Raw genomic sequence first — 27266 nt, forward strand, 5'->3', positions numbered from 1 at the left:
GCAGGGAAAGAGACTACATGAGCATATCACCTGGACAGTTGCAAAGGCAGCCTGGCAAAGTTTGGGCCTCAGGAGAGCCTCTTTGGGTGGGGCAGGGAGAGCTGAGTGGTGTCCAGGAAGCACTGAGGTAGGGGAGAAGGGTGAATGAATGGGGGCTAGGAACAGCGCAGGGTGAGACACAGGCACCCACCCCGCCAAGGCAATTCTGGAGCCTTCTATAAGGGCATGTAGGGTCAGCACTAGAGGATCCTCAGTGCTTCTCTTCTCACTCTGCCCCCTAGATTCCTCCCCTTCGCACCCTGATATGGGGCTGTAGGAGGAATGCTATGTGGGCAGCGTGGGGTGGGGGACAGAGAGGACAAAGGAAAGAGGAGGGGAAATGAAGGGGCACATCCTCCCCTAGCCCAAGGTTAACTATCACCATCTTTCTTTTAGAGAAGTTGGCTGGTTTGCTAACTCCACGCCCAGGTTCCTCTCAAGAGCTGGCTCACGAACCTGGCCGCTGCTCACAGCCACAGGGGAGTTGGGCTTTAAGAAAGTATCTGAACAATTCCGCTCCGGGGACCTTACTGTCTGGTTCCCACCTTTCGGCACGACAGTGAAATGTTGACACAGTATGTCTGCGTATTTCCTGAAGGAATGCTGGGCTGGGATAGCAGCAAAGGGGGCTGCAGGCCGGTGCACAGGCCGGGCTGCATAAGGGCCCACAGCTGGAATAAGACAGCGTACCACTAGGCAGGCGCATGCTGCATTAGCAATGCTGGGTGGAGCTAAGGCTGGAATTACAGTGAGTGCTACTGGTCAGAGCACGGTATATTGGCAGTGCTCTGGAATAGCCAGTGTGTTTGTGACCCAGCATCACTATGAAACGTGGTATGGGTACTATGTAAGGAGCGATGTATCTGTACCAGAAAAAACCGTGTTCTTAAGCATGTGAATGAAAAGCAGGGCTTAGATCGGTTTCTCCAGACAGGAGATAAGAAATGTGTCTCTCTCTGTCAGGATGTAAATTAAGCATTGTAAGAGGACACAATGGATAACATTTAACTTCATATGCAAATGGCTAACAAAGAGAGAGGTCAATAGGAAAGGAGCACGCAGGAAAGAACAAGCCATGGGGAGGTGGGGGTTAGCGGTGAGTAATGACAGTGAACTTTGCAGGTATTTTTAGAAGCAAGAAGACTCCCTGGCTTCCTGTACCTAGGAAGTCAACAGACAGCACATTTGCATTCAGGAAAGGGGTGTCTCAACCAGCCTGGGTTGAAAATGTTGGAGAACTTTGGGTGAGATAAGTTCACCTCCTGGCTAAAGGAGTTTAAATGCAGTCTCTAGAAAGCATGTTTATGATTTGGTTTTATATGTAACCTTTTGTTTCCAATATTCTTCCTCACTGTCACTTGAAACTGTTCTTTGACAATAAATGCATTCTTGTTTTCACAATAAATGTCTCTCAGTGCTGTGGTGTGAAGCAAAGTGCTGGCTCGGAGTTGAATCTTTCAAGCTGGTGCGTACTGTTCCTTTGGGAACAGCGGGCCTGGTAATTCTGTGAGCGTGCAGTGGAAAAGGGACTGGACGCTGCAGGGAGGGCTCTGAGTCCTATGGGGGTGCACCGGCCCCGAGACAGCGAGGCCCGCAAAGGCCAGGAAGGCAGTGCTTGTGCTGCCCCGGGCTGTTGGTCTCAGAGAGCTGATCCGCAGCAGGCACAGACAAGACTCCGTCACGCTAAGGGCAGGCTGTGGCGAGGTGCCCCTCAACCCTGGCTACCTTTGGGGAGCATCCCAGCGCTGCTGGTCAGGAGTGGGGTGCATTGGTCAAGCGGGGTTCTCTGCACACATCTCATCTCTGCCGCTACACGGGCAAGTGATTCATCACCAAACCAATACACGCTTTGTCGCATCAGATTCTGTAGCACTTTAAGATAAAAGACAATGCAGAAAACCGTCTTCCCTGACCCAAGAATGGCAGGATGGAGCACGGAGTAAGTTTTGGGACAACCCTAAAATATTCATACTTTCTGACGAGGATCTAATCATTCAGATGCTTGGGGAGACACCAAAGCACATCTGCACCGCTTACTATAAAAGCGCCACATCGTGAAATTGTTACTCAGGCAAAATTGCCACAGACTCCAACTGGAGTTCCTGTGCGTGCTCTCTAAATCAGGCCTCAATGGTCCCAAACCATACGCAAAAAATGGAGGCATCAAAAATGGAGTCTTATTACAATAGCACCTAAACACCCAGCTGAGATCAGGGCCCATGGCGCTAGGCACTGTACAAACTCACTGAAACCGTATCTGCCCCCAAAGAGCTTACAATCTAACTAAACAAGACAGAGTGAGAGGGGAAACAGGTACAGAGAGAAGAAATGACTTGCCTCAGTTCAGCCAACAGGTCGGTGGCAGAGCTGGGAATAGAGCCCAGTTCGCCTACTCCCATCTTCTAATCAATCAATAGACCATCATGGCACTGCATGACCACCTCTCCCAAGGCAATGTCTCTTCCACGTCCTTTCCCATGGGGAAGCAGACAGAGGTTCATGGGGAGACGGGAGGAAGAAGGAAATATATTTTTAGGCCTCCAAAGAAGTTGAGATTTGAGTTCTGGGAGAGGATTGGGAGTTGGAGTCATTCTTTATACTAGCTGAAGTTGTCTGCCCGACACGAAGTCATCAGCCCACCCCCCACAGCCCTCCACTGCACACGGTAAGTCCTGTAAAAGCCTTTTAAGCTAAATCTCTCCCTTTCTTAGTGTCCGTGTCGTGCATCCCTTGCCCAAGCCAAGAAGCGGTTACAGACCACGCTTGCTCGAAGCGCAGTCCAGCTTCTGATTTTGTAAATAAATTTCACGCCACTGGGGACTGACCCAGCCTAGGAGACGGAGCTGTATGTCTGTCCATAGACAGGCAGCCTCTCTCACCCACTGCCCCAGCCACCCACTCGACGGACCTCACTGTAGCAAGACTGAGAGTAACAGTATGCCTGCTTCGTCTCTGTCAGCCAATAGGACTTCTTTGCATCTATGTATTAAGCTCTAGACTGAAACTAGCAAGCCGTGATTCAAACAAGTGGGATTTCCCCACCTAAAGTTAGATGTTAGAGTTGGACTCTTTCACTGCAGCAGATGGTAAATTCCTTCATTGCCAGAGGAAGTGTTTCAATATACTTCCGCAAATGAAGCAGAAGCGAGTGGGCCAGAAGCGGGAGGTCAGGAAACGTAGCTAGGTTGTACATCATAAACACGGGAAGCATCATAGACCAAGTTCCCCGTTGGTGTAATTCCACGGGTGTCAACGGAGTTATACTAGGGACAAACTTGGCCTTTATGTCTCAGATAAATGGCAATGGGACATGGAGCCTTTTACCCACAGGAAGCTGGCTCAAAGCCAGGTCAAGTCAGCTCAGCTGGGACCAAAAGCTGTTACCATCGGACAGCTGTTTAGCGGTAGCCCATACAGGAAATGAGTTTGTTGGTCTCAGCCAATTGCTGGGGAGACTGAGCTGCCTCTATCATCAAACCACCAGCATGTTTGGCTCTCCTTGAGCCTCTTGTTGGCAGACTCACTAGATGGGGCCCAAACTGAATTGCGTCTGGACAATTAGCTGCCCATGGACCCCATGCACCCAGAGGCAGGGCATCAAAGTTAAAGCCTATTAGCAGGACATTCTAGTCTAGGGAGGCTTGCCGGTGCTCTGCCTGTTCTGGGGCTAAATGCAGGAATCCAGCCTGCCTACCTGTCTGCTCAACAGCTTGTTTTATACCTTGCTGGTCCTGGTCCTTAACAGGAGAGGATGGCCTTGTTGCTAAACCACAGCTGGAGAGCAGAGCTCTGTTCCTGCCTCTGCCAATAACTTCCTCTGTGATCTCAGGCACCGCCCCCTCTCTGTGCCTCAGCTTCTTCATCTGTAAAATGGAGCTAGTAATACCTAGGGCGTCTGTTTTTAGGGGTTTATTCATTTCATTTTTCAGGGCTTATTTTTAGTAATCTTTGAGTTTTATGTAGATGTCCAAAAATTGAGGCTTTTTGGAGCTCTCTCTTTGAACATACTGTAATGAGTAATGTAGATCATACACATTACTCATTACAGCAGTATATACTGTACAGCAGTGGTCTCCAACCTTTTTACACCCAAGATCACTTTTTGTATCTCAGGGCAACTCAGGATCTACCCCACGCCACTCACTCCATCTACCCCCCGTTGCTCTCTCTCCCCTACCCTCACACACTTTCACTGGGTTGGGGTTCGGGTAGAGTGACCATACAGCAACTGTGAAAAAATCGGGACGGGGGTAATAGGCACCTATATAAGGCAAAGCCCCAAATATTGGGACTGTCCCTATAAAATCGGGACATCTAGGTTTGGGGCGGGGGGGGGGCTTGCAGGCTCTGGGCTGGGGGGGTTCACAGTGTAAGCGGGGGCTCTGGGATGAGCCTGGGTCAGGGGGTTGGGGTGCAGGAGGGGGTGAGGGGTGCAAGCTCTAGGAGCGTGTTGGGTGCAGGAGGGGTCTCCGGGCTGCGGCAGAGTGTTGGAGTGCAGGAGGGGGTACAGGGTGCTGGCTCTGGGAGGGGGGGGTCAGGGCTGGGGCAGGGGATTGGGGTGCAGGATGGGGTATGGGGTCCTGGCTCTGGGAGGGGGATCAGGACTGGGGTGCAGGAGGGGGTTCGGAGTGCAGAAGGGGATATGGGGTGCTGGCTCCAGGAGGGGGCTCAGGGATAAGAGCCAGGCAGCACTTACCTCCGGTGGCTCCCGGTCGGCGGCAGGCACAGCAAGGCTAAGGCAGGCTCCCTGCCTACCCTGGCCCCACACCACTCCCAGAAGGGGCCAACACGTCCCTGCAGCCCCTGGGGTGGGGAGGGCGGGGAGCACTTGGCTCCCCACACTGCCCCTCTCTGCAAGCATTGCCCCCGCAGCTCTCCCAGCAATGGCCGCTTCCGGGAGCGGTGTGGGGCCGGGGTAGGCAGGGAGTCTGTCTTACTGCACTGCTGCCAGAGATCGCAATCAACTGGGAGATCATCTAGGATCGACCGGTTGGTGACCACTGCTGTACAGAATAATCTCGGTCATGTTCCCTAGTGCACTTGAACTGTTTCAAAGCGTACTACGTTCAAGCACACTAGGGAACCTTCAGCGTGCACCAGCAAGGTCTACATGGACCAGTTAGCGTGCATCATGTTAATGTGCTTTAGAAATCACATCCTCATAGTCCACATGACTGCTCTGAGTAGACAAGTCCTTAGATACAAGTACCCTTTTCTGGTGTTTTTCCAGTATTTATTGGATAAACACCGATTTTTAATAATGGGTGTTTTATTGGTGTTTATCAGTTAAAACTGAAAATCAGAAGCCTGAAAATACCTCAATCTGCCTCAAGGTTGTGAGGGTACCTTCTTTGATATTTATCACTTAGAGCTCCTCAGATGGAAGGCACTGCAGAAATCCAAAGCACCGTTATTCACTGGTGTTCTTTGTCCAGGGACATGGTTTAACAGGGTACGCGCACATCTGTTCAAGCCGTACAGATGTTTCTGAAAGCACGGAAATCTGTTCCCCACCGCAGTGATCACAGAAGGGTCAAACTGCAGGATGGGAATGAAATAATAATAATAAAAATGACAACAAACATGGCCTTAAGGTAAATTAGCTTGCAAAGCTTTACAGTCACTTCCCCGTTCACACAGCTGCTAACAGGGATATTCCTGCCTCAGAGCTCTGTCGTCTTAGGCTGTTGAGTTTCTGTGCCAAGACAGAGATAAGCTCTGGAAGTCAGCGCCCCAAGATTGCTGATCTGAGCTGGATCATGAGGGAACCTTCTCTAAAAAAGACCAGCTGGACCTACTCTTCCTAGCGCATAGACCCCTAAGCATGCTCAAGAGAAAATCAGCTTATGGCTTTCCATTGCTGCAACCCCTCATTAACGAGCCCCCTTCCTAATCGGGTTGGAGTTGTCCCATCACACATGCAAAGAGGACGAGCAAACAGAGAAAGCAATCATAGGAAAAACAAAACAGAGGGCAGAAATCCTATTGCCTCTGCTCCACTCTAACACAAATAAAAAGCAAATAGCTGGCATTCTTTTTGCATGGCTGTTCCAGAACTATTTCTAATTAACTGGCATTCTCAAGGACCAGCCAGCTTCTGGGCTGAAATTCTGATTGCAGAGACCATTTTTTGTTTTTTCACTGAGATTGTTACTCCTAGTACTCTGTGTAACAACACTACTACTACTGAAAGCAGTGGTTGCTAACGGTGATGCTACTGCTGAAAGGAGCCATATCAAGAGCAAAAACAACAGATAAAAGAAATCATCTCTTAGCATTCTGTACTATCTGTCCTCCAGAAGGAGATGTGTAAATAGGAGTTCGTGAAATGCAGGTACCTGAGGTAGAGCAAGGCAGTTGTTTAACAGTTTAGGACTGGAAGTAAAGAGGAATCCCAGGTACAATTGGAAATGTAGGGGAAATCAGGGAGGCAGAATGTAATGACCCATATTACAGTTGGAGCAAGACCAATGTTCCTTCTCTTGCAGACAGTGCCTCGAGATCTTTAATGATCAAACAGTCAGGGCTTGGGTTTCACGTCCCATCTGAAAGACAATACTTTCAGCGGCATACAGCTCTCTTAGCAGCACGCTGGGGCACTGGCTGCCTAGCGATGTCATCTCTTGAATCATTCGCACCACTTCCTGTATAGGCTGGGGTTTCCTTGCAGGTTTCCCATGCATGTGGTGACCAGCCCCGACGCTGCTTACAAGATCAGACACAGTCACGACTGAATACATTAACCAAAGCTGAAGCGTAGCTCATCGGACGTGCACGTTTGCTTCTTGCAAAAACCAGATCAGGTAACCATAATCTCTTTTTCTGATCTGATCAGTGGAATGAAAAGCCCCAACCCTTCCATTGCCGACACGGATGAGGAGCTGTGCCTGGTCTTAAACTTAGGATTTGTGTGCACTAGAAATATAATGCAACCTATATTAGGTCAATTTACAGCAATTACTGCAGTAGTGCATGTCCACTGTACCCTCCTTGGGTAGACGTGCACTCCTGGACTAGATCCGGTTACTTAGATCTGACACTCACCCATAGACGACGCAGCGAGGGATAGGGTGGGTCTGAGATGGGTTACTTACTTTCCTTTAATCCACCGGATTCTGCCGCCTCGCCACCGGCAGTACCTGAAAGAGGTAGAAAAACATCTTTGCTTTACTGAGTGTGTGTGTGCATGTGAATATGTTTATATTCCAAATCTCCAGGGTCCTTAATCCGGCCCCCTCCCCTTCCTTCCTTCTCCTTTAGTAAATAAAGTGTTATTGTGAGTTCATATCCGTGTGGTGGTTTCTTTTATTCCAGCTCTGAGAGATGGGCTTAAGGGGGGACTCAGCGGGAGATATACCGTAAGGCTCCCCAAAGTCTTCTGGTCAGATAGGCTCCCTAAAAAATCCTTACAAGACGGGCAGTGTGGGGAGCTGAGAGCCTGGTCTCTCAGCAATGCTGTCAGCTCCCTGGGGGGAGCCAGGCTGCCCCACAGGCTCCTGGTGGGCTGATCCCCGTTCCCCACCCAGGGCTTCTCCCTTCCCTGTTCCCAGACGGGAGCCAGGGGAAGCCGACCGGGGCTTCTCACCCTTGGGGAGTGGGGTCCAGCTGCCTGGCTACTCAGCCCCTCCCCCACCTGGAGCTGAGCACCCTTGTGAATTGTGATGTAATTAGGTTGACATAAGCTGCCCTATGTCGACCTAACTGTGCAATGTAGACCAGCCCTCAGACTGACTACTTGATTATACGCAGCCGTCACCCACCAAGGGACAAACTTCCCAGCTGGCAGAACAAAGGAACTAGGGCCTAGGTCCTCAAAGGTATTTAGGTGCCTCATGCCCAGTGATTTCAGTGGGAGTGAAGTACCTAAATGCCTTCGAGGATCAGGGCCTACGTTTTTCTCACAGGTAATGGAAAGCCAAAGCGTAGCTTGTCGGACATGCACGTTTGCTTGTTGCAAAAAACCAGATCAGGTAACCATAATCTCGGTTTCTGATCTAATCAGTGGAATGAAAAGTTTCCCCCTTTCCATTGCTGACACTGATGCGGTGCTGTGCCTTGTCTTAAGTTTAGGGTTTGACTACACTAGAAATATCATGCGACCTACATTAGGTCAACTTACAGCCATTGCAGTAATTACTGCAGTGGTGCATGTCCACTCTACCCTCCTTCGGTCGGTGGTGCATGTCCTCACCAGGAGCTCTTCCACCCACCTAAGGAGTGTTAATTAAAGCCCTGGCAAATTTTTGGGAAGGCACACACCCAGCTGGATTTTAGCGCTTTGTTTCTTAGGTGGCCATCTTGCTCTGGATAAGAACAAGGTGACTTCCATGTTGTGACTGTTTCTTGTTCTGCTATTCTAGGCAAAAGGCGGGAAAGTGAAAAGAGCGGGAATCAGTTATTGCTAGGTAACCGATTTCTATACCAACAAATGAATGGAGGGGCCAGGGGCTCCTGAGCGCTGGAATCTTTGGGGCTCAGGTGTCTAAAAGCTCGCTCTCTCTGTGGGGTAGTACACCTTCCACATTGGTTACTGCCTGCAGTAGCCACTCACTGAACGAAGTTGTCATCTTGGGGTTTATTAGTTATTTTCTTTTGGGGAGCAGACATGCACTCTCGGACTAGATCCGGTTAGTTAGACCTGACACTCACCCATAGACGACGCAGCGAGGGATAGGGTGGGTCTGAGACAGGGTTACTTACCTCCCTTTGATCCATCGGATTCTGCAGCCTCGTTTCCTGCAGTACCTAAAGGAGGCAGAAAAACATCTTTGCTTTATTGAGAGTGTGTGTGCATGTGTATATGTTAGTATTCCAAATCTCCAGGGTCCTTAATCCAGCCCCCTCCCCTTCCTTTCTTCTCCTTTAGTAATAAAGTGTTATTGTGAGTTCATACCCGTGTGGTGGTTTCTTTTATTCCAGCTCTGAGAGATGGGCTTAAGGGGGGACTCAGCGGGAGGTATACTGTAAGGCTCCCCAAAGTCTTCTGGTCAGATAGGCTCCCTAAAAAATCCTTACAAGAGGGGAAAGTATGGGGAGCTGATCACTTGATCACTACCTGTTAGGTTCACTCCCTCTGGGGCACCTGGCATTGGTCACTGTCAGAAGACAGGATACTGGACTGGATGAACCTTTGGTCTGACCCAGTATGGCCATTCTTATGTTCTGACAGCCCGGTCTCTCAGCTCTGCTGGCAGCTCCCTGGGGGGAGCCAGGCTGCCCCACAGGCTCCTGATCGGCTGATCCTCGTTCCCCACACAGGGCTTCTACCTTCCCTGTTCTCAGAAGGGAGCCAGGGGAAGTTGCCTGGGGCTTCTCACCCTTGGGGAGTGGAGGTTCCAGCTGCCTGGCTACTCAGCCCCTCCCCCACCTGGAGCTGAGCACCCTTGTGAATTGTGACATAATTCGGTTGACATAAGCTGCCTTATGTCGACCTAACTGTGCAATGTAGAACACCCCTCAGACTAATTACTTGATTATACGCAGCCGTCACCCACCAAGGGACAAACCTCCCAGCTGGTAGAACAAAAGAACTAGGGCCTAGGTCCTCAAAGGTATTTAGGTGCCTCATGCCCAGTGATTTCAGTGGGAGTGAAGTACCTAAATGCCTTCGAGGATCAGGGCCTACGTTTTTCTCACAGGTAATGGAAAGCCAAAGCGTAGCTTGTCGGACATGCACGTTTGCTTGTTGCAAAAAACCAGATCAGGTAACCATAATAGGTAGGTAACCAGTTTCTATACAAACAAATGAATGGAGGGACCAGGGGCTCTTGAGTGCTGGAATCTTTGGGGCTCAGGTGTCTAAAACCTCTCTCTCTCTGTGGGGTAGTACACCTTCCACATTGGTTACTACCTGCAGTAGCCACTCACTGAACGAAGTTGTCATCTTGGGGTTTATTAGTTATTTTCTTTTGGGGAGCAGACGTGCACTCTCGGACTAGATCCGGTTAGTTAGACCTGACACTCACCCATAGACGACGCAGTGAGGGATAGGGTAGGTCTGAGACAGGGTTACTTACCTCCCTTTGATCCATCGGATTCTGCAGCCTCGTTACCGGCAGTACCTGAAGGAGGCAGAAAAACACCTTTGCTTTATTGAGAGTGTGTGTGCATGTGTATGTGTTAGTATTCCAAATCTCCAGGGTCCTTAATCCAGCCCCCTCCCCTTCCTTCCTTCTCCTTTAGTAAATAAAGTATTATTGTGAGTTCATATCCGTGTGGTGGTTTCTTTTATTCCAGCTCTGAGAGATGGGCTTAAGGGGGGACTCAGCGGGAGGTATACTATAAGGCTCCCCAAAGTATTCTGGTCAGATAGGCTCCCTAAAAAATCCTTACAAGAGGGACAGTGTGGGGAGCTGAGAGCCTGGTCTCTCAGCAATGCTGGCAGCTCCCTGGGAGGAGCCAGGCTGCCCCACAGGCTCCTCGTGGGCTGATCCCCGTTCCCTACCCAGGGCTTCTCCCTTCCCTGTTCCCAGATGAGAGTCAGGGGAAGCCGACCGGGGCTTCTCACCCTTGGGGAGTGGGGTCCAGCTGCCTGGCTACTCAGCCCCTCCCCCACCTGGAGCTGAGCACCCTTGTGAATTGTGATGTAATTAGGTTGACATAAGCTGCCGTCTTGATTATATGCAGCCGTCACCCACCAAGGGACAAACTTCCCAGCTGGTAGAACAAAGGAACTAGGGCCTAGGTCCTTAAAGGTATTTAGGTGCCTCATGCCCATTGATTTCAGTGGGAGTGAAGTACCTAAATGCCTTTGAGGATCAGGGCCTACGTTCTTCTCACAGGTAATGGAAAGCCAAAGCGTAGCTTGTCGGACATGCACGTTTGCTTGTTGCAAAAAACCAGATCAGGTAACCATAATCTCGGTTTCTGATCTAATCAGTGGAATGAAAAGTTCCCTCCTTTCCATAGCTGACACTGATGTGGTGCTGTGCCTTGTCTTAAGTTTGGGGTTTGGCTACACTAGAAATATCATGCGACCTACATTAGGTCAACTTACAGCCATTGCAGTAATTACTGCAGTGATGCATGTCCACTCTACCCTCCTTGGGTCGGTGGTGCATGTCCTCACCAGGAGCTCTTCCACCCATCTAAGAGTGTTAATTAAAGCCCTGGCAAACTCTTGGGAAGGCACACACCCAGCTGCATTTTAGGGCTTTGTTTCTTAGGTGGCCATCTTGCTCTGGATAAGAACAAGGTGACTTCCATGTTGTGACTGTTTCTTGTTCCGCTATTCTAGGCAAAAGGCGGGAAAGTGAAAAGAGCGGGAATCAGTTGTTACTAAGTAACCGGTTTCTATACCAACAAATGAATGGAGGGGCCAGGGGCTCTTGAGCGCTGGAATCTTTGGGGCTCAGGTGTCTAAAAGCTCTCTCTCTCTGTGGGGTAGTACACCTTCCACATTGGTTACTGCCTGCAGTAGCCACTCACTGAACGAAGTTGTCATCTTGGGGTTTATTAGTTATTTTCTTTTGGGGAGCAGACGTGCACCCTCGGACTAGATCCGGTTAGTTAGACCTGACACTCACCCATAGACGACGCAGCGAGGGATAGGGTGGGTCTGAGACAGGGTTACTTACCTCCCTTTGATCCATCGGATTCTGCAGCCTCGTTACCGGCAGTACCTGAAGGAGGCAGAAAAACATCTTTGCTTTATTGAGAGTGTGTGTGCATGTGTATATGTTAGTATTCAAAATCTCCAGGGTCCTTAATCCAGCCCCCTCCCCTTCCTTCCTTCTCCTTTAGTAAATAAAGTGTTATTGTGAGTTCATACCCGTGTGGTGGTTTCTTTTATTCCAGCTCTGAGAAATGGGCTTAAGGGGGGACTCAGCGGGAGGTATACTGTAAGGCTCCCCAAAGTCTTCTGGTCAGATAGGCTCCCTAAAAAATCCTTACAAGAGGGGAGAGTGTGGGGAGCTGATCACTTGATCACTACCTGTTAGGTTCACTCCCTCTGGGGCACCTGGCATTGGTCACTGTCAGAAGACAGGATACTGGGCTGGATGGACCTTTGGTCTGACCCAGTATGGCTGTTCTTATGTTCTGACAGCCCGGTCTCTCAGCTCTGCTGGCAGCTCCCTGGGGGGAGCCAGGCTGCCCCACAGGCTCCTGATCGGCTGATCCTCGTTCCCCACACAGGGCTTCTACCTTCCCTGTTCTCAGAAGGGAGCCAGGGGAAGCCGACCGGGGCTTCTCAACCTTGGGGAGTGGAGAGTCCAGCTGCCTGGCTACTCAGCCCCTCCCCCACCTGGAGCTGAGCACCCTTGTGAATTGTGATGTAATTAGGTTGACATAAGCTGCCTTATGTCGACCTAACTGTGCAATGTAGACCAGCCCTCAGACTAACTACTTGATTATACGCAGCCGTCACCCACCAAGGGACAAACTTCCCAGCTGGTAGAACAAAGGAACTAGGGCCTAGGTCCTCAAAGGTATTTAGGTGCCTCATGCCCAGTGATTTCAGTGGGAGTGAAGTACCTAAATGCCTTCGAGGATCAGGGCCTACGTTTTTCTCACAGGTAATGGAAAGCCAAAGCGTAGCTTGTCGGACATGCACGTTTGCTTGTTGCAAAAAACCAGATCAGGTAACCATAATCTCGGTTTCCGATCTGATCAGTGGAATGAAAAAGTTCCCTCCTTTCCATTGCTGACACTGATGCGGTGCTGTGCCTTGTCTTAAGTTTACGGTTTGTCTACACTAGAAATATCATGCGACCTACATTAGGTCAACTTACAGCCATTGCAGTAATTACTGCAGTGATGCACGTCCACTCTACCCTCCGTGGGTCGGTGGTGCATGTCCTCACCAGGAGCTCTTCCACCCACCTAAGAGTGTTAATTAAAGCCCTGGCAAATTCTTGGGAAGGCACACACCCAGCTGGATTTTAGGGCTTTGTTTCTTAGGTGGCCATCTTGCTCTGGATAAGAACAAGGTGACTTCTTCTTGTTCCCCTATTCTGAGCAAAAGGCGGGAAAGTGAAAAGAGCGGGAATCAGTTGTTACTAAGTAACCGGTTTCTATACAAACAAATGAATGGAGGGGCCAGGGGCTCCTGAGCGCTGGAATCTTTGGGGCTCAGGTGTCTAAAAGCTCGCTCTCTCTCTGGGGTAGTACACCCTCCACCTTGGTTACTGCCTGCAGTAGCCACTCACTGAACGAAGTTGTCATCTTGGGGTTTATTTGTTATTTTCTTTTGGGGAGCAGACGTGCACTCTCGGACTAGATCCGGTTAGTTAGACCTGACACTCACCCATAGACGACGCAGCGAGGGATAGGGTGGGTCTGAGACAGGGTTACTTACCTCCCTTTGATCCATCGGATTCTGCAGCCTCGTTACCGGCAGTACCTAAAGGAGGCAGAAAAACACCTTTGCTTTATTGAGAGTGTGTGTGCATGTGTATGTGTTAGTATTCCAAATCTCCAGGGTCCTTAATCCAGCCCCCTCCCCTTCCTTCCTTCTCCTTTAGTAAATAAAGTGTTATTGTGAGTTCATATCCGTGTGGTGGTTTCTTTTATTCCAGCTCTGAGAGATGGGCTTAAGGGGGGACTCAGCGGGAGGTATACTGTAAGGCTCCCCAAAGTCTTCTGGTCAGATAGGCTCCCTAAAAAATCCTTACAAGAGGGGCAGTGTGGGGAGCTGAGAGCCTGGTCTCTCAGCAATGCTGTCAGCTCCCTGGGGGGAGCCAGGCTGCCCCACAGGCTCCTGGTGGGCTGATCCCCGTTCCCTACCCAGGGCTTCTCCCTTCCCTGTTCCCAGATGGGAGCCAGGGGAAGCCGACCGGGGCTTCTCACCCTTGGGGAGTGGGGTCCAGCTGCCTGGCTACTCAACCTCTCCCCCACCTGGAGCTGAGCACCCTTGTGAATTGTGACATAATTAGGTTGACATAAGCTTCTGTCTTGATTATATGCAGCCGTCACCCACCAAGGGACAAACTTCCCAGCTGGTAGAACAAAGGAACTAGGGCCTAGGTCCTCAAAGGTATTTAGGTGCCTCATGCCCAGTGATTTCAGTGGGAGTGAAGTACCTAAATGCCTTCGAGGATCAGGGCCTACGTTTTTCTCACAGGTAATGGAAAGCCAAAGCGTAGCTTGTCGGACATGCACGTTTGCTTGTTGCAAAAAACCAGATCAGGTAACCATAATCTCGGTTTCTGATCTAATCAGTGGAATGAAAAGTTCCCCCGTTTCCATTGCTGACACTGATGCGGTGCTGTGCCTTGTCTTAAGTTTAGGGTTTGTCTACACTAGAAATATCATGCAACCTACATTAGGTCAACTTACAGCCATTGCAGTAATTACTGCAGTGGTGCACGTCCACTCTACCCTCCTTCGGTCGATGGTGCATGTCCTCACCAGGAGCTCTTCCACCCGCCTAAGAGTGTTAATTAAAGCCCTGGCAAATTCTTGGAAAGGCACACACCCAGCTGGATTTTAGGGCTTTGTTTCTTAGGTGGCCATCTTGCTCTGGATAAGAACAAGGTGACTTCTTCTTATTCCCCTATTCTGAGCAAAAGGCGGGAAAGTGAAAAGAGCGGGAATCAGTTATTGCTAGGTAACCGGTTTCCATACCAACAAATGAATGGAGGGACCAGGGGCTCCTGAGCGCTGGAATCTTTGGGGCTCAGGTGTCTAAAAGCTCGCTCTCTCTGTGGGGTAGTACACCTTCCACCTTGGTTACTGCCTGCAGTAGCCACTCACTGAACGAAGTTGTCATCTTGGGGTTTATTAGTTATTTTCTTTTGGGGAGCAGACATGCACTCTCGGACTAGATCCGGTTAGTTAGACCTGACACTCACCCATAGACGACGCAGCGAGGGATAGGGTGGGTCTGAGACAGGGTTACTTACCTCCCTTTGATCCATCGGATTCTGCAGCCTCGTTACCGGCAGTACCTGAAGGAGGCAGAAAAACACCTTTGCTTTATTGAGAGTGTGTGTGCATGTGTATATGTTAGTATTCCAAATCTCCAGGGTCCTTAATCCAGCCCTCTCCCCTTCCTTCCTTCTCCTTTAGTAAATAAAGTATTATTGTGAGTTCATATCCATGTGGCGGTTTCTTTTATTCCAGCTCTGAGAGATGGGCTTAAGGGGGGACTCAGCGGGAGGTATACTGTAAGGCTCCCCAAAGTCTTCTGGTCAGATAGGCTCCCTAAAAAATCCTTACAAGAGGGGAAAGTATGGGGAGCTGATCACTTGATCACTACCTGTTAGGTTCACTCCCTCTGGGACACCTGGCATTGGTCACTGTCAGAAGACAGGATACTGGGTTGGATGGACCTTTGGTCTGACCCAGAATGGCCGTTCTTATGTTCTGAGAGCCCGGTCTCTCAGCTCTGCTGGCAGCTCCCTGGGGGGAGCCAGGCTGCCCCACAGGCTCCTGGTGGGTTGATCCCCGTTCCCCACCCAGGGCTTCTCCCTTCCCTGTTCCCGGACAGGAGCCAGGGGAAGCCGACCGGGGCTTCTCACCCCTGGGGAGTGGGGTCCAGCTGCCTGGCTACTCAGCCCCTCCCCCACCTGGAGCTGAGCACCCTTGTGAATTGTGACGTAATTAGGTTGACATAAGCTGCCTTATGTCGACCTAACTGTGCAATGTAGACCAGCCCTCAGACTGACTACTTGATTATACGCAGCCGTCACCCACCAAGGGACAAACTTCCCAGCTGGTAGAACAAAGGAACTAGGGCCTAGGTCCTCAAAGGTATTTAGGTGCCTCATGCCCAGTGATTTCAGTGGGAGTGAAGTACCTAAATGCCTTCGAGGATCAGGGCCTACGTTTTCTCACTGGTAATGTAAACGATTCTCTTTCCTACATGCATTTGTTCCCACCGTGCTGGGCCCCAGCCCCACATACACAGTGACAACGGTGTAGCATTTTTTGGCAGTTGAGAGAAAATCCCCTACAGACAGTGACAGTCCCCTACGGACAGCTTCTCCAATTGCTCCACCTAAGGTCAGGATTGACCGCACGTGCAGCAGCATCCCGGGCAGTGACAGGAATGATGGTACATCTTCCACCAACCCCTGTACCCGACTCCCTCCCAATCAACCTCCCCTTCCTCTCCCTGGGCCACCTCCTCCTCGAAAAGGACAGCTCCGTTTCCGCTGAGTTGTCCCATTGTTCCTGTGCCTTGGTTAAACCAATGCTTCAGAGGAAACACCACAGCAGCCATCATGCAAGGGATTCTGGGATGAAGCTAAGCCCAAGAGCAGCCTGTCATACAACAGCATGCAGCAACCGGGAGAACACCTATTTCGGAGGGGGAGACCAAGTGGGCAGAAGCTCGACAGCCAGAGAAGAGCCATTCATGCAGGGCTGGTTCCTCAGACGTGGTGCCCTACATGATCACCTACACAGCCCATAGCTAAGGCCTCTCCACCTAAGCTACAAGCAAGCAAGCCTGATCCTTAGGTCCGTGTCCCCCACAGAAGGGGCCTTGATGTGCGATGGGACACTGAAGGCCAAATCTTGAACCCCTTACTCAGGCAACACTCCCATTGGGAAGGCAGCCATCTGGGAAGCTTCCTAATGGTAGCTTTGCCCGAGTACAAAACTGAGTAAGGCCTGCAGGAGTTGGCCTGAGAACGAACCAGAAGTGGGTGCTATAGCAACTTCAAGATCGGCTAGCACAAATGGGCAGGACTTGAGCTGCTGGGCCAACATGCAATGACTTTGATAAGGAGTTGACATGACTGTGCATAGGCAGAAGGCCAGGATCCTGTGCTGATGCAAACGCTAGAATATCTTTCAGCACTGGCGAGGCTGTAGGACCCCAATCCAGTAATTACTGGTGGGGAGAAGAAGTACACAATTGTGTTGGAGGAGAAGACTGCTTTGAGCAGTTGACTGCATAATGAAGACGTTTCCTTTGAAAGGTGCCTCCCACGGCAAGGCGCCCGAGATAGATACATGGGCAGGGATGCGTCACTTGTTAAGACAGGCTACTTAATGATCCCAGAGTGTTGCGTTAAGCGGCAGCATTTGAGATGTCAGGTTGCAAGGGAGAACGTTCTTCTGCTGCGCTGGAGGTGGGGGATGCATCCAAACAGGGCTGGGTGGGGAGAGCTGGTCTCAGACAGGTCTTGAGGGCTTGCGTTTTGTTTTGCTCTATTCCTTTAGAGACATTGTGAAATGGGCTTGTGGCCTTCATTACTGTATAAAGCCACACAAAGGGCTGGCAGTGCAGAGGCTGCCTGGGGCACGCCAGGCTTGCCTTCAGGGAATACACGACAGTAGGGGCTTGCCAGGCCAGGCCTAGTGTCATAAGAGCCAGGATGGCAAGATTACACTAGGCTAGCCCTGCTGGTGAGCAGTATGCTCTTGACATGAGACGCAGACCAGACCAGGACAGGTACATTGAGATACATTTCAACACAGATCAAAAGACCCCAGGCTGGTTGCACTCGGAAACTGCAATGCAGGACAACTGTCAACTGCTGACCTGCCCCTTCTCTGTAATCAAGCATTTAATGTGCACACCACTGCCCCCTACTGAATGGACTTGGGACTACTCAGCTGTGCATCCTAGGTCCTATATTGTTAACAGCTGATGGAGATTCCCCTTTAGGTCAAGTGATAGAGCCTGAGCTTTTTGGAGCTCAGCAATATCTGAGTTTTATTCCTGCTGCTATATAAAGTTCCTAAGTGGTCACAGTATTGTTACATTTTAAATCAATATAGCTGAAGGTCACATTCCCTTTTCGCTACCTGCCAAGACCTGAGTTCAGGGTTCTCCATTTGCCCTTTGGCAGCAGACAATGTGGCAGGCACTGTGGGCAGAACACCCTTCAGGCTGCTCAGACTTTTGTGATGTCATCTACCTGCTGGGGAAAACACAGAATCCCAAATGTGGGTCCTAGCAGGAAAGAGGATTTTAAATGTATTGTAACCAGTCCATGCCCAGTTAGGACTACCTGGCATCATGCAATGCTGCATAGGATGGGAAGTTGGGTTTTCACGGCAACCATAGGACTGAGCTTGGATCCTCCTCCTACACAGCACTGGTAATCTAAGGCAGACATAGGAAAAACTCCTTCTCTCTTCTTTAAGCATCATTCCATCCACACGTGAGACCAACTACAGATCCAGGGCATTTGGAACACTGAAGTGCTGAAGTGACGAGCATTAAAAAACCCTAAAACTTTCCCTAGCTTCATTGGGAGTAAACTGTCTACATTCTTCAGATTCCAGGGGCAGGAAAATGCTCCCTAGTCACAGAAACTCGGGGTTTGGACTCTGTTGATATTGTACCAAATCTGTGGTCACGTCACAGCTGTCACAGTTGCAATGTCCCATCCACGTACCAAACTATCAGGAGTATGCTAGGCGGATAGGATATGACAAGATCACTTTGTTATGGGAAGAGAAGGGAGAGGCCTTTATGGAAGGTCAGATTCTGACTCCCTTTACTACTAGCTCACCAGCCAGAGGAAGGGCTTCACGGTCTGGCTAATAAAATTTCGTTAATAGGGAAACTAATAGGATTATATAGCCATTTCATTGGATTCTACAGAAATTACTTCAACCACCCCATCGAATTGAATAGAGGAGATCTCTCTATAGGGCTTTTTGAACCATCCTATAGAGTTCCAAAGCAGGGATATAGTATTCTACTATGTTCTACAGAACAATTTTTAAAAAGTCTATTTTTTATTAGATTCCGCAGACTTTTCGATAAAGGAAGGGCCATCATTGGTTCAAATGGTGCAGGCATCTCTCTCACACTGGCTGCCTTTTTTTTTTCTGGAACTGTGACTAGACAGCAGTCCCGGGAAAGGCTAAAAGTATTCTCCTGTCAGAAGCTGTCACACAGGTGGGCAGAAGACTATAAGTCAGGGGTTCTCAAACTGGAGGTCGGGACCCCGCAAGGCGTCACAAGGCTATTACATGGGGGGGGAGGGGTAAGCAAGCTGTCAGCCTCCACGCCAAACCCCACTTTGCCTCCAGCATTTATAATGGTGTTAAATATATAAAAACGTGTTTTTAATTTATAAGAGGGGTTGCACTCAGAGGCTTGCTATGTGAAAGGGGTCACCAGTAAAAAAGTTTGAGAACCACTGGTATAAGTAATACTTTTCACACACACACACACACAGCACTTTCTGCCTTTGTTTGCTGCCAGTAACATTCATTAGTCACCGCAGTGTGGGCTCACGTTAATTCCTGTATGTACAGGAAATTACGGAATGTGCAGAAGAGAGCATTCGGAACAATAATTCGGGTCACCAAACAGGGTGAGATTCCTTCTCTCACAGCTCACACAAAACACAAGGCCAGGTTCTGTTCCTCCCACGTTTTGTTGCAGTCCTATGTAGCTTGAGTCACTCCACACCTTGAGCACCACGCATGCGCAGCCCAGCACAAATAACTGAAGCCCCTTTCATCAGACGCTCTCAACACACTTTACCAAAGTTAACAGAGCCTCACAGCACCCCGGAGAAGTAGTTAAGTATTATTCTTACCCCAGTTTTACTGATGGGGAAACCAAGGGACAGAGAGGTTAAGTGATTTGAGTCCTGACTCCACACTGCGCTACTCTAGCCGCTAGACATGCTCCCAGGCAGGAACAATTTAAGGGAATGTACTTGCCAAACTGGGCTTTGGCTAGGATGCCATGCCTGCTCTGCGGGACCGCAAGTAAACAGGCCTCTGTTTTATATTGGAAGATATAGCACCGCCAGCAAAGTGGCCCCAACTCATGCTGTGGCCCAGGTTCAGGAACGAGCAGAATGCACCGTTACAGAACTGCCAGCATGGCCGTGATCCCTCACACCACATCAGAGCACGCATTTAATACGGCCCCAGAGGGAAGCGTGGCATCTGCTGAATACTCAGCATCGCTTCCTGAGGCAGCTGTGCTTTTCAAGGGGGGACTCCCACCTGAGTCCGATTCTCTGCTGCCTTACATCTTGTGTCGTCGTTTACATCCATGCTATCTGATCTGGTACCGTTTTACAACGCAAGGCAGCGGTGACTCTGGCCACAGCTATCTAGATCAGCATTTGAGAAACTCTGGCAAGCTGTGCCACCCTTCAGGAAAACAAAACCAACTGCCCCACCCCACCTCTCTACCAGAAAAGCTGGGTAACATGGGGGAACCTTTCACTGCCAGTTTGCCATGCCCCCAGGTGGTTCTTTGAACACCCCTCCCTACTCTCTGGGAAACACTGATTTATGTACTCATGTACCCTGGGTATCAGTGAGATGCTGATGCTTCTTCACCAGAAAAATCAGATGTGTTCTTCGCTCAAGTTAACTGACCCCAGGTAAAATCCTAGTGATGACAAAGCACAAAAGGGAAACAAACAGGATCAAAGTCAATGCCATTTTACACATTCTTTCACCAATTTCAGTGATCACCAGCGTCAGGTGGCATTTTCATTTAGGTTTAAATAGTAATATTTTTAAAAAGCTTTTGATAGGTGTCAGGTGGCCCCCAACACATCATTAAATAATACCATCAAACCCCAGCACCATTCGCATATCAGCACATAACATGTGAGGCTCATATTACTAGTGGGCCTTTAACATACTAGAAGGCCTGTACCAGTTTAACTATTTTGACTAGAGGTGTGCATTTTTACTGATACAGTGACTCTGCCAGCAGTACAAACTCCCCGGTGTGCATGCAGTTATACAAATAAAAAAGTGCTTTCTCCTGATATAACTTATTCCCCTTCTCATATGAGACTAGCTAGAGCACTTTAAGGACTTTTATACCAGCATAGCTGCTTGGGTTGCCAACTGTTTAATCACACAAAACCAAATGCCCTTGCCCCACCCCTTCTCCGAGGCCCCGCCCCACTCACTCCATCCCCCTTCCTCCACTGCTCGCTCTCCCCCACCCTCACTCACTTTCACTGGGCTGGGGCAGGGGGTTGGGGTGCAGGCTCTGGGAGGGAGTTTGGGTGCAGGGGGGGTTTCAGGGCTGAGGCACAGGGTTGGGGTGTAGGAGGTGGTGAGGGGTGCAGGCTCTGGAAGGGAGTTTGGGTGCAGGAGGGAGCTCAGCGCTGGGGCTGGGGGTTGGGATGCAGGAGCAGGTTTGGGCTCCGGGAAGGGGCTCAGGGCTGGAGCTGGGGGTTGGGGTGCACGAGGGGATGAAGGGTGTGGGCTCCGTCCATGCAGTGCTTATCTCGGGCAGCTCCCAGTCGGCGGGGCAGTGGGGCTAAGGCAGGCTTCCTGCCTGCCCTGGCCCCGCGCCGCTCCCGGAAGCAGCTGGCACGTCCCTGTGGCGCCCAAGGATGGGAGGGCGCTCTGCATGCTGTCCCTGCCTGCAGGAGCTGCGGATTCGGCACTAGGGGCGGGGGCAGCATGCAGAACCCCCTGGCCCACGCCCAGGTGCTGCAGGGACGTGCCGGCCACTTTTGGGAGTGGCACAGAGTCAGGGCAGCCAGGGAGCCTGCCTGAGCTCCGCTGTCCCGCCAGACTTTTAGTGGCCTAAAATCTCCTAGTTTGGCTTCAGTAACCTCCGGAAGATAGAGCCCAGTTCTGGGAGACTCCCAGCAAAACTGGGAGGGTTGGCAACCCCAATAATTGCATCCAGGCTAGAGGGGTTGTACTGCTTTCCCTATACTGGTACTTGTTTGTCTAGACAAGGCCTACATAGGCTTGATAATGTTATAGACAACACACAGTGGCCACCCTTAAAACAATCCATTTGCCTTAGTCACTAACAAAAATACTGAGGTCATATTATTTAAAGTTCCTAAATTGCCCCTCATTTGGATACACATTGGGATTGTTCACCCCAGATATTCCCGCACTCCAGACCCAGGGGAAAACTCCCTATTGTTATGTTTCAAAGAGAAAGTCTTCAGACGATAGTTTCTCAAAACGCTTCTGCCCATATATATATACAAAAATTTATTTATTTATTTAAGGCTCCTTTCTGTTAAGCTATTCAGAAACCAGTAATTTTCTTTTCATCAAGGTGTATGTGGACCCTGTACAGCAGAAGCCACTTAAATCAGTCTCCTGATAAATGGCCTGCCTGCTAAATTGTGATAATAACTCGTGCATAGACTTAATATGGCTCTAAACAATGGCAAAAGGGCAAATCTTGTTAATAACTTTAAGCCAAGTTCCCTCCTCTGTTCAACCAGATGAAATCAACTTGGAAGACAGCATTTGGCCCTTTATTATTAATATTATAGGCCTGATCGTCCCACTGCAAGATACAAGACGCCCCCACTGATCTCAATGGGAGTTACTAGTACGCAAATGTTTATGCTAACATAATTCTACCCACTTGACTAAGTCACTCATGATTCACACCAGTGTAAATGAGAGGAGAATTGGGCACACTTCAAAATGTCTGATTCTCTACTGCCTCGCATCCCTATTTACACCTGTGCAAGTTGGATGTAATGTGCTACCAACCCAGACAGGTAGAATTCTCCATGCACTTTGCGATCACTCTGCACAGGAGTAAATCAGCAGGAACAGTGGAGGCCCTGAAAAACCAGGCCCTACTATGGTTTCTAAACCAGTCTATCGCCCCTTGCTTAATTGTACAGCAATTCATGAAGTAACAGTGAACCTCTCCCAGATCAACAAGAGCCCCTTGAGCTTGTGAGAACTGGGACAATTAGATTATCACTCTGCCATTAACATTGTCAGAGTACAATACAAACTTGAACTGCCTAATCCCTCCAGCACCACCATGAAAAAGTGAGCATGCATTATTATCCCCAGTTTACAGTTTGGGAAACTGAGACACAAAGAGCTTACTCTGACTTGTCAGAGATGTTGAGTGATTTGACTAAGGCCACAAAAGGAGCCAGTGATAGAACCCAGGAACTCTTTGCTTCTAGTCCACGGTTCAGACCACTAGACCTCATTGCTTCACCCCTCTGACTTGTTCCTAGGTCAGACAAGATTTGTGCCAGGGAAGCCAAATGTGTTGCATTTACCTGTTTCATGCAAATGAACCAACACATATTAAAGGAATTAGCCAATGAGAGTGGGGGTCTAGAAGAAAACATTCTGATATATAGGGCTGGTAGTGGGGTTCAGTGATTAGAGCAGGGGGCTGGAAGCTAGCTGTTTTGCATTCTACTCCTGCCTCTTACTCACTGTGGGATTTTAAGTAGGTCACATCCCCGCTCTATGCCTCTGTTTGCCCATCTGTAAAACAGGGACAATAATTCTTATTTACACGCAGGCGTAATGCAAGGATCAATTCTCTACTGTTTATAAATTACCTTGCAATCCTCGCATGGAAAGCGTGTTGCCATTTGAATCAGCAACACAGTCACTTCCCAGAATGCAATCTGGGTTTTCCTTGGTATGCAATCAGCCATGGTGCATGCAAATTAGACACATAACTGCATCGCATGAAGGTTTTGTGCACACTCACTACCTTCATGAGGCTCCCTGTGGTCAATTGTTCTTTTTTCAGAAGAACAACAATGTGGCTCACTTGCTTTTGGTTATTTGACGGAGCAATTCATTTACAAGCTTTGCAATTGTCATGAGAGTGATAAACGCACTACGTGCACAGAGGGTAAAAGCCAGCCATTGGGAAGGACTGGATGCGGTACTGCCAACCTCAAACATTCAAAAATCACGAGATTGGCTTAAAAATCATGCATTTTTTAAAAAAATACCGGGTTCTTTTTATTTGCTTTCTGTTTTTTTCAGATGTTAGGGCGACCTTGCTTCACATTTTCAAGCTTTGCTCTGCAATCATGAGGGCTAGAAACTCAATTTTAAATGAAAGTTGTGCTTCTGCTGCAGTACTATGATTCCAGAAGCTAGGGCTTTACGAAAAAACACTAAATTATGACACTTGCAATAAAATCACGAGAGCTGGCATGAAATGGATGAAATTCAATAAGGACAAATGCAAAGTACTTCATTTAGGAAGGAACAATTGGTTGCACACATACAAAATGGGAAATGACTGCCTAGGAAGGAGTCCTATGGAAAAGGATCTTGGGGTCATAGTGGACCAAAGGCTTAATATGAGTCAACAGTGTAACACCGTTGCAAAAAAAGCAATCATCATTCTGGGATGTATTAGGAGGAGTGTTGTAAGACATGAGAAATAATTCTTCCTCTCTACTCCGCACTGATTAGGCCTCAGCTGGAGTATTGTGTCCAGTTCTGTGTGCCACATTTCAGGAAATATGCGGACAAACTGGAAAAAGTCCAGAGAAGAGCAACAAAATTAAAGATCTAGACAACATAACCTATGAGGAAAGATTGAAAAAATAGGTTTGTTTAGTCTGGAAAAGATGACAGAGGGGACATGACAGTTTTCAAGTACATAAAAGGTTGTTACATGGAGGAGGGAGAAAAACTGTTGTTCTTAACCTCTGAGGACAGGACAAGAAGCAATGGGCTTAAATTGCAGCAAGGGCTGTTTAGGTTGGACTTTAGGAAAAACTTCCTGTCAGGGTGGTTAAGCACTGGAATAAATTGCCTAGGGAGGTTGTGGAATCTCCATTATTGGAGATTTTTAAGAGCAGGTTAGACAAACACCTGTCAGGAATGGTCTACATAATACTTAGTCCTGCCATGAATGCAGGGGACTGGACTAGATGACCTCTTGAGGTACCTTCCAATCCTATGATTCTATGACTAGAGGACACATCTTCTCCCCAACATAAAGTGATGCACTTAAAACACAGGCCGAATTCCACTGTCACTTAGGCTGCAATAAACAAACTCCCAGGGAGTTGGTGGAATTAAACCTCTGTGAGGGGAAATTCAAACCCACATCTACCAAAAGTAGCAGAGGGCTGGAATTATACAGAGAGGCCATCTCCTCTTGGAGATTAATTACACACAAATTGATAGGCCCTGAAAGCCAAATTGCAATTTAGGGGAACAAAGCGAGATCAGTGAGCATTACAGCGAGTTCTCTTCCAACAGACGCTTTATTATGGATGTGCGTCTAGAAGCAGATGTTCCGGCACCCTGACTGCCAGCTCTTAGAAATAAAGACACCCCTTCCAACTCATTATCACGTGCCTCTCCTGCTCCAGGCGGTCTGAGTGCTGCGTTTTACAGTAAGTGGCACAGAGATAGTTTTTATAATTCATTTGCCCTCTCTTTGCCCCCTGAAGTACTGTCACCAAGCTGTCACCAGCATCTGCGACACAGAACTGGAGCTCTCTTGGCTTGTGGCCATACAGAGCAGCACCACGTCTGTTCTGTATGCGATAGTACAGCTTTTCGCACAGTGGAGCCCCAAACCCGGACTGGGAGCGCTGGGTACTACTGCAATACAAATACATAAGAATAAGACGCTATTATAAAGCAGCCACATCTAGGTAGCCAGGGAATCTAGACAGAGGACCTGCCAGGCCATAATCTCCCTCTCAACTGAAGGCATCTGTCAGCCACAAGGTCCCCTTGGATGCCCTGATATTGGGTGTCCCTCTCGATCCCCATGTAACAGCTTCCGTCCATTTATAACAGGCCAGGAGATTGCTCCCTTCTCTGACAGACCGGCCCTAGCCACAGTGATCTACACCTTTCCCACCTCCACCCCACTCTGTGCAAGATTCGACACCTAGGGCTGGCCATGAAAGCCACGTGACAGTTCCAGCAGGGTCAGATGCAGCAGCCCACCTCCTAAGTGACACAGGCCATCCACAACTCATCGCCCCGGGGCTTTGTCCCCCACAGTGCTCACCCATCCAAGGCTGAGTCCAAATCAAGTTCCCAGGCCTCAGCTACAAAGCCCTAGCTGGGTCAGATGCCCATTTATCCCAGCGACAGCCTCTCAGAACGGCAGCTCCACTCAGCCAGCACAGACCATAGGGTACACCTCACAGGGGCTAGGGGCAGAGCTTTTACAGTCACAGAGCCAGCGTCTGCCGGAGACTAGGCTGGACAAGTCCTGGGCACATGTTCTGGGCTGGGGTCCCATCTCCACCTGGAAAATGAGCCTTCTCATAAGAATCTCTGAAGGGGAAAGAGGCAGGAAAGCTACAGTCCTGTGCCTTTAAAAACTGTGTAGGAAGGTGATATCTAAAACATTTGTTCTTCTGTAGAAACAAGGGCTACTCCCACCCCAGACACTTCCGTTTTTAAAGGCTTGCTTCCCTAATTGGGCCCTTCCTCCCGAGCCTCGCAGGTCATATATTTCCTTTGGGGCAGGTTGATGTCCTTTTTCCTCTTAAGGGAAGCTCACTAACCCCCTCTGTAGATTGCTGGGTTCAGGGCACAGACTTCCTGTCAGGTAACCTATCTAGCATACCTTACGTACAATACATAACCCACATTTATCCTTTCTTTCCCCCTGCTCCAATCATTGGCTAGAAGGCAGGTGTGAGATATTATTACATCCTTGCAATTCTTCTTATAGCCCAGTTCTTCACACTGGAACTAGAATAGGGGGTGATAGAAGATCATAGAATATCAGAGTTGGAAGGGACCTCAGGAGCCCGGTCCAACCCCCTGCTCAGAGCAGGACCAATCCCCCAATTTTTGCCCCAGATCCCTAAACGGCCCCCTGCAGGATTGAACTCACAACCCTGGGTGTAGCAGGCCACTGCTCAAACCACTGAGAAACTCAACGTTGTTCAGTAGAATTCATCCTACAGGGGAGAAGGATTTTTAAAAGGGCCAGGGCTGCTCCTCTGCAGAGGTCACTCTTTGTACTACACTTTGGGGGTGTGTGCACCTAAATATTGCGGTGACAAGCACCTTCAGGGGGTATAATAAATATTAACCAATCATTAACAACAGACCCTCCAAAGGTTCCCAGGATGCAGGCAGTGGGCTACCCAAGTTTTTACTTTATTACTGGTATTTTCCCTTCAGTGCTCTTTAAACCCAATTTGATTTGCATTTTGTACTGAGTGGAAGACAGGTCAGTGCTCTGCAGACGCTGTTGGGAGCTGAACCATACCTGTGGACTTTGTATTATTCCATCAAAAAATGACTACATTTGAAAGGACATTAAGCAGTCCAGACTCAGGCAACACCAGAGCCCCCTTATGCATTACAATTCTGCTGGTCTGACATGGTGTAATTCTTCTGGGTCTGATTCTCCACTCACTCCCCACCTTGTAAATCGGGAGTAACTCCACTGAGGCACACGTCCTCCGTGAGGGCTAGCTCCCTGCCAAATTTAAACCCTCTAGTCATGGTCATTTTGTTATTATTGTTTGTATTACTGTAGCATCTAGAATAGGGTTGCCAGGTGTCCGGTTTTCGACCGGAATGCCCGGTCGAAAAGGGACCCTGGCGACTCCAGTCAGCACTGCTGACCGGGCTGT

The 27266-nt window shown here is 49.2% G+C and overlaps 1 protein-coding gene across 6 annotated transcripts in view; it reads right to left on the reverse strand.

The window, feature by feature from the left end:
• Window positions 1–27266, reverse strand: part of PODXL (podocalyxin like) — a 97562-nt gene that overhangs the window by 58240 nt on the left and 12056 nt on the right. For 2 of the 6 annotated variants that reach the window (XM_037889367.2, XM_043520824.1), the window contains exons 2-7: window positions 14883–14927; window positions 13337–13381; window positions 11616–11660; window positions 10056–10100; window positions 8740–8784; window positions 7134–7178 (exon numbers count right to left, since the gene is read on the reverse strand). In XM_037889367.2, coding sequence (XP_037745295.1) covers window positions 7134–7178; window positions 8740–8784; window positions 10056–10100; window positions 11616–11660; window positions 13337–13381; window positions 14883–14927 — 270 coding nt within the window. The remainder of the gene's footprint in view (window positions 1–7133; window positions 7179–8739; window positions 8785–10055; window positions 10101–11615; window positions 11661–13336; window positions 13382–14882; window positions 14928–27266) is intronic. The other 4 variants (XM_043520804.1, XM_037889369.2, XM_037889368.2 and 1 more) reach the window with 4 other exon arrangements.

This window comes from Chelonia mydas, chromosome 1, assembly GCF_015237465.2.
Source record: "Chelonia mydas isolate rCheMyd1 chromosome 1, rCheMyd1.pri.v2, whole genome shotgun sequence".
NCBI classification, from domain to species: Eukaryota; Metazoa; Chordata; order Testudines; family Cheloniidae; genus Chelonia; species Chelonia mydas.